At 32.2% G+C, this 14,416-nt stretch overlaps 1 protein-coding gene across 1 annotated transcript; it reads left to right on the top strand.

The window, feature by feature from the left end:
- Positions 1-423: 423 nt before the first annotated feature.
- On the top strand, positions 424-5,212 carry LOC110931318. The gene is made up of 5 exons (XM_022174717.1): positions 424-580; positions 686-1,124; positions 1,208-2,148; positions 2,225-3,445; positions 3,552-5,212. The coding sequence occupies exons 1-5, from the start codon at positions 424-426 to the stop codon at positions 5,210-5,212; spliced, it is 4,419 nt and encodes a 1,472-aa protein (XP_022030409.1).
- Positions 5,213-14,416: the final 9,204 nt, after the last annotated feature.

Raw genomic sequence — 14,416 nt, forward strand, 5'->3', positions numbered from 1 at the left:
ATTATATATTATCATTAAGCTTTTCAATTTTTTTTAATTTGCATACTTAACTATTTTTATACATATTTATGTCTAAAACAATATACTTATTTTTTTTATTTTATCAGTTGTTTTCACGCAAAGTTATCAAAGTTACACTAAAGAGAGACGGAGATTAAGGAGACTTTATCTAGATAGTAAAAAATCTCCTATCTTACAAGGCAAATCCAGGGCTATGAACAGTTTACAATCTTCTTCTATTACAAGGTCCTTTCAATGTAACACACAAAATGGTAATTTTATACATTTGTTAATATTTACAAGTAATATTATATCCGATTTTCTAAATTGATATTTTGTCTAGGTGATTACCCATCTGCTTCAAACAACCAATCACTTTCAACAAGTGTCCGTTGCTTTTCTATTTCTCCAAACATAACAACAATGAATACAACTCCTATTTTACGCAAAACGTCTCCAAAGCTATCTACTGGTAAATCTAAGTTATTAGGCAGACAAAGAATTACATCTCCTATTCCAATGGTTGATTTGACTACAGATGCAGCGTTAGATGTAGATCCTTACAAAGGTGTTTCACCAGGTAGTCGCTTCATTTACATATTGTCGACATTATTTTGTATACTATTTTTTTATTTTTAAATACATCGCTTAATTTCATTTATTTTTATTTCCTGCTAATCTACAGATTACTTAGATCATGGGGACCAGTGTATTACGTGTCAAGTATGCAATGCAAAGTTTTGGGAAGTAGAAACGGCGAGAGGCAGAACCAATAATCGGAAGACAAGTTATTTTTTATGTTGTGGATATGCTAAAGTAGAGCTACCCGATTATAAAGATGCGCATCCAAATTATCAGAAACTGTTTACGTCTTTGGATAATGAAAGCAAGCATTTTTTGAAAAACATTCGCCGTTATAATTCTATGTTCGCTTTCACATCTATGGGTGGTAAGGTCGATCCGACTGTTAATAGAGGTAATGGCCCATTTTGCTACAGGATTAGCGGTGAAAACTATCATAGTATTGGAAGTCTGTTGCCGGAGAATGGCAATAAACCAAAGTTTTGCCAGCTATACATATACGATACAGAGAACGAAGTTTCGAACCGAGATTCTATATTTAGGTAAGTATCTTACAGTATAATTTGATTCAATTGTTTCTGAATTAATAATTAATATTTCATTTTTAAAAATTTTGTCAAAACAGTCGATCTAAGGAGTCGGATACATCATCTTCTGCTTCAGTTGATCGTCACTTGATCCAACATATCAAGTCTGTGTTAGACTCCGATAATGTATTGGTTAAAGTTTACAGGATGGTTAGAGATTGTTTTCATGACGATCCGCAGCTTACTCTTAAGGTACGTCTTATTGGAAGAAGGGACAAGGATGGTCGAATGTATAACTTACCAACATGTGGCGAGGTTGCTGCTCTAATTGTTGGAGATGTTGAAAACGCATTTGAGAACAGAGACATTGTTGTTGAAACTAAATCGGGGACTCTTCAACGAATTAGTGAATTACATCCTTCTTACCTTGCTCTTCAATACCCAATTCTCTTCCCGTATGGAGATGATGGTTACAGAGTTGACATCCCTCATAGAGGTGTCGTAGATGTAACCAACAAGAAGCGTCCAAATTGTACGATGAGAGAGTTCTTTTCGTATCGTATTCAAGATAGAGTAAACCAATTTTCTCTGATTCTAAATTCAAGGAGACTTTTCCAACAATTTTTGGTTGATGCTTATACGATGATTGAGAGCGAGAGACTAAACTACATACGTTTTCAACAAAAAAATCTAAGATCTGATACCTATGAAAGTCTCCGGAAATTGAGAAATAATGGTCAGCAAGATATATCTAATGTTGGTACACCTCTTATATTGCCTTCTTCGTTTACCGGTGGAGCTAGATATATGATGCAAAACTATTTAGATGCAATGGCTTTATGTAAATGGTTTGGTTATCCTGATTTTTTTATAACCATTACATGCAATCCCAAGTGGCCAGAGGTAAAACGGTATCTTAAAGACACCACTCTGAATCCAGAAGATAGGCCTGATATCCTGTCAAGGCTGTTTAAATTCAAACTGGATGCAATTTGTAAAGATTTAAAGGAATGTCATATGTTTGGAAAAGCAGCAGCAAGTACGTATTGCAATCCTTTATTACTAAATATATTTTTTACATTTGCTTTTATTGATTTTAAATTATTTTTATGCAGTTATTTATACAATTGAGTTTCAAAAACGTGGCTTGCCTCATGCGCATTTGTGCTTATTCATGGAACCAGAAGCTAAAATTCCCACTGTTGACCAAGTTGATCCGTTCATATGTGCAGAAATTCCAAACAGAGATGATGACCCAGAGTTGTATACGCTTGTGAAGGATTTTATGATTCATGGACCGTGTGGTAATGCTAATATGAGCTGCCCATGTATGGTTGATAAACAGTGTTCTAAAGGCTTTCCTAAAAGATTTCAAGATACTACGACAATTGACGCCAATGGTTTCCCATTATACAGAAGGAGAGATGATGGAAGAACAGTTGTCAAAAACCGGATCGAGTTAGATAATAGAAGTGTTGTACCATACAACAAAAAGTTATTGAAAAAGTATCAGGCACATATAAACGTTGAGTGGTGCAACCAAGCTGGGTCAATTAAATATTTGTTTAAGTATATCAACAAAGGTCCGGATAGAGCAACAGTTGCTGTTTTGCATAGTGATAATCATAATGAACAACATGAAAAAGATGAGATTAAAGAGTATTATGACTGTCGCTATATCTCAGCATGCGAGGCATCATGGAGGATTTTTAGTTACGATGTAAATTACAGATATCCTTCTGTTATGAGGCTTCCATTCCATCTTCCAGGTCTCCAACCGGTTGTATTTGGAGCAGATGAAGACATCAATTATGTTCTTAACAGGCCATCTGTCAAGTGTTCTATGTTTCTGTCTTGGATGGAAAGGAACAAAGACCCTGATGACCATTTGGCGCGTACACTAACTTATGTCCAGTTTCCAACTTGGTATGTATGGAAGACTGAAAACCGTTGTTGGCAACCTCGGAAAAAAGGTAACACAATTGGCAGAATTCATAATGTTGCTCCATCTCTTGGAGAAGCTTATTTTTTAAGAATCTTGCTCAACAAAGTCAAAGGACCTAAGTCATATGACGATATCAAAACTGTTAATGGTCATGTACATGATACATTTCGAGATGCGTGTTTTGCACTTGGTCTTTTAGATGATGACAAAGAGTACATCGAAGCAATTAAAGAAGCAAATGAAACAGCAACAGCTTCTTACGTACGAAATTTATTTGGCATGATGCTATTGTCCAATACTATGTCAAGACCGGAGATCGTATGGGAAAGCACGTGGAAATACATGACAGATGATTTCATCTACAGATATAGTAAACTACATCGTGTTGAAGGTACATTATCAAACTTTATAAAATCCATTTTGCTTTTTTAATTTTTTTCATACAAGGTTTAACTTAAATATCATACTCATTGTATCAGTATTTGAACATCTAACAGGTTTATCAATTCCAGACGATGAACTTAAAAATTACGCTTTGTTGGAAATTGAAAAGTTTTTAGGTATGAATAGCTCATCGCTACGCAACTTCTCAACAATGCCTTTTCCAGATTCTTCTTCCTTATCTGATCTCGACAATCGTCTGATTAACGAGGAGCGTACTTACGACGTATTAAGTCTCGCAGAGGAATATGTTAATCTGTTTAATATGTTAACTGAAGAACAAAGGTCAGTGTTTGAAGAGATAATGAAATCTGTTGATGGTAACACTGGAGGGATGTTTTTTGTTTACGGTTACGGGGGCACCGGGAAAACCTTTTTATGGAAGACGTTATCTGCTGCACTTCGGTCAAAAAGAGAAATTGTATTAAATGTTGCTTCGAGTGGAATTGCATCGCTGTTATTGACAGGCGGCAGGACTGCACACTCCAGATTTCGTATTCCTTTGAATCTTAATGAAGATTCGGTATGTCATATAAAAGCTGATAGTGATGTTGCTAAATTGTTGCATCAGACCAAACTTATTATATGGGATGAAGCACCTATGGTCCATAAACATGCGTTTGAAGCCTTGAACCGCACGATGAATGACATCTTCAATTTCGACACTTCGAGAAATTCTGAAACCTCTTTCGGTGGTAAGGTTATTTTTTTTGGTGGAGATTTTAGACAAGTACTTCCCGTTGTTCGAAATGGTGGAAGACAAGAGACGGTGAACGCATCATTAAGTTCGTCGTATTTGTGGAGTAAATGTAAGGTGCTAACGTTGTCAAGGAATATGAGGTTAACCGTTGGAAGATCTCCATCCGAGATTGAGGAAATAAATAGTTTTGCAAAGTGGCTTTTGGACATAGGAGAGGGAAATGTTGGTGGTCCTAATGATGGAGAAGCAACAATTGAAGTGCCATCTAATCTTATAATCAATGATACTTCCGACCCCATTTCCAGCCTGATCGAATTTGTTTATCCTTCAATTCTCGATAACTTTAATAGTCCTAATTATTTTAGTGATAGGGCTATACTTGCGCCGAAGAACGAGGTTGTCAACGAGATTAACGATAGGCTGTTAGCGTTGTTTCCCGGTGAAGAAAGAGAGTATCTAAGCTCTGACCGTCTTTGTGCAACTGAAAATGTAAGTTCAATACAAGAAAGATTATACACACCGGATGTTCTCAATGGTCTTAAGGTTTCAGGCTTACCGAATCATCGGTTAGTGCTAAAAGTTGGTGTCCCAGTCATGTTGTTACGTAACATTGATCAAAAAAATGGTTTGTGCAATGGAACAAGGTTGAAGGTTACAAAGTTGTATAACCGTTTAATAGAGGCTGAAATAATATCTGGAACTAACATTGGTACTCGAACCTATATTCCCAGAATTACTTTAGTACCTTCAGACAAGAAGATTCCCTTTTCATTTCAAAGAAGGCAATTTCCGGTTGTTGTTTGCTTTGCTATGACTATCAATAAAAGCCAAGGTCAATCACTTTCTAGAGTTGGTCTGTACCTAAGACAACCGGTTTTCACCCACGGTCAGTTGTATGTCGCGTTATCGAGAGTTAGAACAAGAGACGGTGTTAAAATGCTAATACTGGACAAAGATGGGAAGCCTACAAATAAAACAACTAATGTTGTGTATAAAGAAATATTCAACGACTTATGATTTTTCATTATTACTTAATATGTATAATTTCAACATGAATATTTACTGAATGTTAATTTTTTTAATAAACGATTTGAAAATAATAACATTTTTTTGGCATTTGTTGTCTTATTACTCCTGTTATTTGCATTAATTTTAATTTTTGTTTATATATACACATATATAAATATATATCGTGAAAACCTTATTTCTGGTTTAGTCTTTCATAACTTCATGTTCTTTAGTATTTTGAAATCCATTTAAAAAAACCACGCTTACAGTTCCCTGTTTCCTTATTTTTCTTCCAAAAATTATCATTGCATCTCTCCAATCTATACATAATCACATCAGTCATTCCAAAATTACGAAGATCGGTGTTTTAATATAATTTATAATGATGAATTTTTGGGGATTTTCATACCGTCATTCTTCCTTAAACTCTAAACGGTTTATCTATCTACCATCGCCTTCATCATCTTCGCAATTTAGTTCGTCGTTTTTGCCTCCGGTAAGTTTATTACAGGTTCGATTCTATATTTTGTGAAGCTCTGATTCTTGATTTAGTAACTGATTTAAAGTTATTTACGGTTTATTTAATAAACCCTAATCTTTTTGCATCTTGATTTTTTAGGTCATAATGTTTATTGTAACTTTCTATTCATTTAATGTTGTTGTTTTAGTCATTATCTTTAACAGATTGCTTTCATTATGTTTGGATTTATATTCATATACCCGAAATCTTCGGCAATTAACTTTTGTTGATATGCACATCTTTAGTGTTATTTTTGTTTAAGTTGTTCTATTTTGATGATAACCAACTATTCTGTGTGATTTTTTTAAGTTTTTTTTTCTATTGAATGAATTAATTTTTGTCTGATTGAACAATAATTGAACCATACCATGTATCTTTGTATTTCTCATCACCTTCTGTTATTAAAGTTTTGTTTCATGATGTTTTTTTTCCAATTTAGGTTAATATACTGGTATACTCTGTATTTTGTTGTTTTTATTGACTTTTATTACATGCCCTTGCTACCACTTAAGTCTTTTAAGATTGATCAGTGCATATGTTAAAAGTATATTTGACGATTACTTGACGTTTTTAACATTTTATTAAATCAGTTAATGTTATGTCTATTATATTAAAGTAACTTTTACTATACAAAAGAGGCATGAATGCATTTATAAATCTCCAATTTTACCAATAATGTTAATCATACTGCCTTAATATCATTTGTTTGGCTTTCTAATTTACTTTTCGATGGATTTATAACTGTAATCTAGATATATGAATGTTCTTTATAAATATCTTTACAGATATGGAACGTGGTTTTTATGTTTACATCGAGGATAGAAAATTGGAAGAACAGGTTATACGTTTGTTCATAACGTGTTATATATTATTATATTGTTAAGTAACAATCTAAGTTTTATGGAACCGTTTAAGTAGCATTATATGTTCTTTTTATTATTTAATCACTTAAATGATTCTTGTAGCCTTTACCAGCTTGGTATAACAAGTTTAATGAATTAGATGGATATCCTGTTGGTAATGTTTTCTTAATAACTGATGATAAAGCAATATTTGATGTTAAAATCAAGGAGTCTACGGACGGTTATTGTTTGTCAAACGGTTGGTCAACTCTTATAAATGTTCTTGAAGTAGACATTGGAGACTATGTTGTATTTGAACTTATGGATGTACTGACGTTTAGAATAACTCATTTTAAGAGTTATCCACACCCGGATCATGGTTCAAAGTTCCACATTGTTATGAAATACCCTGAGAACCAAAATCTGGTATGTTTTAAACATATATTTTTATTTTAAGTAAAGATTTACATTTTGTACTTATTCAATGTTTTATAATCAATTGCAGTGGGTACCGAGAGACTTCATGCAAGAGCATTTCAACGGTGATAATCTGTATGACGATTTTGTTATTGTTTTTGACAAAAACCACACGTGGACCGTTAGTATGAGTAGACTCTGGGATATGAACCATTTCTTTGTTGATTTTACTCAAGTTTCCAATGATCTATGTTTAGTATCTGGCGATGTTATTGTTTTTGAGTTGGTTGATCAATATGTCTTTAAAATTAAACTGTTCCGTACTAATGGTCTTCAGTCTCTTAGTCCCGACCTTGCCGTACCAGTGGTTGAATCCATTAAGCAGGAGGTCCTAAACTTTTATTTAGACCGTGGCTTTTATATTCTTATTGCGGACTCCTCAAAATCCGAACAGGTAATTGTTATTTAATTTATTGCTAATTTTTAATATGTCAAGCGTATTAGCATTAACTAATGTAATCCCTGTTTTTAATTTACAGTCTCTTCCTTTATGGTACAATAAGTTTGACAACTTGAAGGGCTATCCGATTGGTACTGTACTTATGACAAATCAAGAGGGCAATGAGTGGACTGTTTGTGTTAAATCTACTGCTAATGGTTATTGTTTCTCGAATGGTTGGTCTGCTATGGTTCGTGATGTTGGTCTAGAGGATAACGATGTTATTGTTTTGCATGTGGTTGATGATCACAAGCTAAAGTTCACTCATTTTAAGGCTGATGGTCTTTCCTGTGTTAAGAACAAGTTTTATGTAAAGATCTTATTTCCCGAGAACGCTAACTTGGTAAGTTATACTTTTGCTACTTATGATAAATAACCAACTCAATTTTTTTTATTGACCATTGCATTTATTGTGTATTCAGTGGTTGCCAAAGGAGTTTATGAACATGTATTTCAAAGCAGACACATTGGACGATAACTTTTCAATTCGTTTTGGTAGTACATACATGTGGACTATTAAAGTGAATAGGCTTTGGGGATCCGATTACTTCATTCATGATTTCTCACAAATCACCCAAGATCTTCATCTCATATCAGGTGATGTCATCTTTTTTGAGTTGGTTGCGAGACGCATTTTCAACATTATGCTTTTCCGTCCCAATGGAATACAATCTGTTTTTCCCGAGTTTGCAAATAGTGTTTGTGTTCAAGAAGAGGAAGACACGGAACAAATGGATGTTAGTGAAGATTGCATACTCGACACGGGAAATCAAGACACGGAAGATGAGTATGTAGACGTTGATCCTGTGCCCATCTTTATTGCCGATCCTGTCCTGGAAGCAGGCGTGGTTGACGTTCCACACATTCCGGCAGTTGTTGATGAAGGCAACGTATACGAACTAAGATGGTGTCTATCTTTTCGTTTTGTAAGTGTTTCATAGTTGAAATGCTTTATTTTTTATATTATGTAAACCTTTCAGTGTTTATATTTTTATTTAAAATTCTTTATTTTTCCTTACTTTAATGCAGCGTATCCCAAAGGACTTTGCAGCAAATGTAGATTTCTCGGTCCTTGATGAGATGTTGCTTCAAACTGAAGACGGTTTTTCAATGACACTCGGGATCCGTCAGGAAACGGCACGTGGGATACCTCGGTATGCTTTCAGAGGATGGCGTAACTTCATGCTGCAAGCTGGGTTGGAAAATGGAGCTGAGTTTCTGCTTCGATATTTTAGGGATCAAAACATGTTGCAAATTCTTAATCCGGACCACTGAACGATGTGTTTATTGAAAGATGTCGTTAGAAGTAAACATATAATATCGTTACCAACGCTATCCTATATGTGGTAACAATTTTGGAACAATTATTAACTATGTTTTGTTTAGCAATGTTTAACCTGAAACGAACATTATGTTGATGTAGTTTTGGAACGTATTAAAGTGTCTCAAAACATTAGGTTTAACAAAGCACGATTTACGTTTTATAGTTTTAAATTGGTTGAATTTTTTTATTTTGTTAAGCCACCCGCGAAGCTCGCGGGTTCTTAGGCTAGTATATATATAGTGAAAGATTCAAATGAGAAGAATTTTTTTTGTAAGAAGAAAAAAGAAGGAGTTTCAATCAATAAGAATTTTTCATTTTACTCCATTAAATATTTGCATTTAATTTTAAATAAGGGTGTATTGGTAAACTTACATAAATCATTAATTTGTATTCTTCTCCTTTAATAACTAACTAAATTAAATTTGTAACTCTTTTTTAAAATATATACTTTTTTCAAATTAAAAAAACAACTTAATTTATAGTGTAGAATAAATTAGTAGTTGTGTAGTATAAATTACGAGTTGTGTAGGATATATTTCGAGGTGTGTAGGATAAATTTCGATTGTGTAGGATAAAAATCTATAATGTGTAGAGTATATGTAGGAAAATTTTGATATGTGTAGGTTTTTGTAGATTATATGTAGGATAATTAAGGATTAGTTGACTAATTAATTAAAGAGAGAAAAAATTAATGATATGAGTAATAAATGAAATAGTATTTTACTAATATGTCATTTCTTCTATTTCTTCTCACATTAAATTTCTTCTCAAATGAACATTCTCCTATATATATATATATATATATATATATATATATATATATATATATAGAGGCCAGTTAGCGTACATTATGACTTAACGTACATCACGTACGACAGGTAATTACGCACGTTCATTTCAAAATCACGCACATTATAAACTAAAAAACTCAAATCACGCATGTTGGAAAACATTAATCACGCATGTTATACACACAATCACGCACGTTGTAGTACGTGATGTACGTTAAGCCGTAATGTATTTTACACTTTTCCTATATATATATATATATATATATATATATATATATAGGACAAAGATCCGTTAGGAACCACCCTTTATTGCGAGAACCAATGTGAACACAAACAAAAATGCCTAAAATTCTTTTTGGCTACTAAAAGTAGCAATTTTAACATAAAAAATATTAAAAAAAATTTAGATTTTTTTTTTATTTTTTTAGATTTTTTTTTAGATTTTTTAGGTTTTTTGGGGGTTTAGTTTTTAGCATTTTAGCTTATTGGGGGGGGGGGGGGGGAGGGGTTAGTTTTTTTTTTAGGTTTTTGGGGGTTTTAGTTTTTAGCATTTAGCTTGGGGGGGAGGGGGTTGGGGGTTAGGTTTTTTTAGCGTTTTTTTTTAGGTTTTTTTTAGCTATTTTAGGTTTTGTTCACATTGTTTCTCGCGGTTCTCGCAATAAAATTGGTTCTCGAATGAACCTTACCCTATATATATATATATATATATATATATATATATATATATATATATTTGGTTCAATTAAGAACCAACACGAGTTGTGGCCACTTTTTTTTGCACAAAAGGAAAATGTCATAAACACATTTGTAAAAAAATAAAAAAAAAATTGTCGAGTCGTTAGTTACATGTAAAATTTGTTTACGTTGATGTAAATGTTTTTACATTACCAATAAAAATTTTCTACAACCGATGTAAATTTTTGCATGCGTTATTTTATATGTATATATATATATATATTTTCTTTTTCTTTGGAACAAGTGATTTTTAAAAGATTTTTGAGAATTCTTTTATTGGAAAAACCTTTTGGAAAGCCTAGTTATCATAGTTCTCACAACTCAAGATAGTTCTCATATTTTTCATATTTTGAGAGTGAAAACAATATGAATACATTGATTTTTTAATACAGTGAAAAACTAAATTCAAAAGAGTTGTACTAAATTCACACCTGTATGAATGTTTATAATATACACATAGACATAAATTTAAAGTAAATTCATATAGATCATCGCCTCATTTAACACACAGGTTTGCAACATTGTTTTGACGTTATTTTTTTTTTCGGTTTTATGCTCCCACTACAATGTAGGGTGCTAAGACTAGTAAAACCAATGCTCGCAAATGTGTCACAATACAAAGATGCATCTTTGACAATATCCAATTAATAATAATAATAATAATAATAATAATAATAATAATAATAATAATAATAATAATAATAATAATAATAATAATAATAATAATAATAATAATAATAATAATAATAATGAAAAATTATAAGTTTTGTCCTTTATCTTAATATCACTTATCAGGCGGTGTCTTTTTTAACAAATTTTGACAAGTTTTAGTCTTTAGACCATGTGTAGTGGTTAGCTCAATAATGCCCCCACCATGGGGCGTTTTCTGCCATGTGGCAGCTCAGTCAGCAAGGGGGCATTATTGGGCGTTATTGCAAAAGTGTCGTAGTGGGAATAATGCCCAATAACACCCCTTCCAATCATATCATAATTATTTTTTTAATTAAAAATTTAAATACTTCATTAAATAAAAAAAAAATACAATACTAGAAATAAAAAAAAACCGGAAAAAAGTATTTTTGAAACTTTAGGGACTGATTTAGCATTTTTGAAACTTGAAATATTAAAGGTTTTGAAGTTTAAATCTTTTTTTAAATACAATCAAACTTTAGGGACTTAATGTGCAAAATATTTTTCTAAAATCGCTTTCTTCTTTCTTGAGTTACAACCTGCAACTTTCTTCTTCCTTTTGTAATTAAAACTTCAGAAAAAACCTTTGCAAAAATCACACAAATATTATACACACATGGCAAGATTTTTAATACTTGAAATGCCCGTTTATTACATAATTAGGGATAACTGTAATTTACAATAAAGTGATTTCACTGGGAAATTTTTATTGGGCAAACAAATGAAGTTTTGGGGAGCTTCGGCGTCATTTGAAAAATGCCAAAACAATTTTTGGCTCGGAAAACGCCCGAAAATGTCGGGCCGTAATGGGCTGAGGGCGTGTTTCGGCGTTTTTTTTTGAATTTTTTTTTTATAAAAAACGCCCCACTACGGGCGGTCTTACAAGGAATTTTGTTGCACGTTTTGTCCTTTTGACTTAACCCAGTTAGATTTTCTTGTTAAATCTTGTCACCCAAGGGCATTTTAGTCTTTTTACCCATTTATTTAATATTATTTAAAAGAACAAAACAAAATATTTTGGGGTTGACTCTTGAAATAAATGGGTAAAAAAGACTAAAATACCATTGGTTGACAAGATTTAACAAGAAAATCTAACTGGGTTAAGCCTAAAGGACAAAAGGTGCAACAAAATTCCTTGTAAAGGGCAAAACTTGTCAAAATTCATTAAAAAGAACACTGCCTGATAAATGGTATTAAAATAAAGGACAAAACTTATAATTTTTCCTAATATATAATAATAAAGTTAATTATAATAATAACTAAAATAACGTACAGGAAACGCGTAGCAAATGCGTAGGAACCTGTTTCGTAAGAGGTTTTCTCCACCATAAAAGTTTGGTCTTAAATTCGTCCAAAAGTGGACTTACTGACATTTCTTACTAAACTAGGAGTGACGCTTTGCATCTGAATTAAGCAAACTGTTAAAATGTAAGTGCAATTGTTTAAAATTTAACTTGGCTTCATGTCAACATATACCTTGTTTGGCTGAACCAAAGTAGCCTTTCAGTTGGTTCCAAGTATCTTTGGCCGAAACACAATCGACAACGATTCCAAGTACTTCTTCGCTAAGTGATCCAAGAATCCAACCTTGAAGAAGACTGTCGTACTTGATAATTTTGTTCATCGTCTCAGGATCTCTTGCTGGAATGACATCGTCAACAAGGTTATACAAATCATGAATCTTCATGAGGCAACCCATTTGCTTCTTCCAAATATGGTAATTGCGATCACCAGAAAGCTTCACAGAAACAAAGTTAGACACATTAGTATTTGATGCATATAGATACACATCGTCTTGCATTCTTGCTGAGGCATCAGGAGGGTTTGATGAATTGGCCATGTGGATGCAGTACAAACACATGAATGGAGAACTGATCGAGTTGAATGCAGTATGCTGGCCCTTATATATATTGAGACTTTTAACACATTTTTATTCTTTTGAGCTGTAAAATGCTACTAAAAACAATCATCCTCTCTTACCCTATCGTAAAAAATCACTTGTTTTAGCAAAAAAAAAAAAAAAAAAAAAAGAAAAAAAATTAAAATGCCATGCCGCATACACAAGTTTACATGAGGTGTAAAAAAAATATTTATTGTCGTACCAAAATTATATCAGCAGGTAAACAAAATTTTCATCAGGCAAATTTCCGACTCGACAAATTTTTTTTTGCTTTTTTCTTTATAGATGTGTTTATAAAATTTTCATCTACGTTTGTGCAAAAAAAGTTGTAGCCCAACTCGCGTAGGAAGTAGGAGTTCTCATGGTTCTCACAACTCGTAGTGGTTCTAATTTGAACCGAAGCCTATATATATATATCTATATATAGGGGAGGGTTCATTGGGGAACACTAAAAAAGTGGAGAACCGGGGAACACAGAAAAATTCAACTTAATGTGTTAAAAATCAATTTTTTTCTAAATTTTTTCGATGCCTTTCCTTATAAATACATGTAGAAACATTTTTAATAAAAAATCAAAAACTAAAAAAATATAAAAAAATGTTTAAAAACAGTTAAAAATATATCTTATAAAATTAACATGACATGTTAAAAATCATTTTTTTAAATTTTTTTCAACGCTTTTCTTTATAAAAATGGGTAGAAACTATTCCAATAAAAAAACTTTTGTAAAAAAATAAATTTTAAGCCTTTTTTTAACTGTTTTTTTTATATTTTTCGTTTTTGATTTTTTTTTATTAAAAATGCTTCTATAAGTATTTATAAGAAAAAGCGCCGAATTAAAAAAAAAACAATCTTTAACATGTTAAATTAATTTTTTAAGAGTTTTCCCCGGTTCTTCACTTTTTTATTGTTCCCCAATGAAACTCAGAGTATATATATATATATATATATATACACATATATGATGGGTAAAATAGGAACCACTTTTAGATGCGAGAACTATAGGAACCATTATCCACCCTAAATCTCTCATGTATGAGTGGTTGAGATTGAATTGTATAAGTTTGATTTGTCTTGTAGTGATTTTATCGATCAAAAATAAATATTATAAGAAGGGTATTTTATGCCTTCCGGTTTTACATACGTTTGAAAATTAGATTTACGCGTGACGTTTAAAGGAGCTCGGGTCGGCGATCAGGGGGTAAAAAACTTTTTTTTACGGAGTAGTCAAAACATTTTTTATTTATTTTTTTACATAATGGTGATCTCATACTCAGCTCGTGTAAATGTTTACGCACATTGTCAAACTTTTTTTTATGCACGTTGTCAAAACTTTTTTACGCACGTTGTCAAAACTTTTTTTTACGTACGTTGTCAAATGTTTTTTTTTTAAAGTTATAGTGCAAAGTCATCAAAGGTTAACGAATGAAATAGGAATTCTCAATAAACATATTAGACAAATATAGCTTTTATTTTATAAAGAACATTATGTCTA

The sequence above is a fragment of the Helianthus annuus genome, chromosome 3, assembly GCF_002127325.2.
Source record: "Helianthus annuus cultivar XRQ/B chromosome 3, HanXRQr2.0-SUNRISE, whole genome shotgun sequence".
Lineage (NCBI taxonomy): Eukaryota > Viridiplantae > Streptophyta > Magnoliopsida > Asterales > Asteraceae > Helianthus > Helianthus annuus.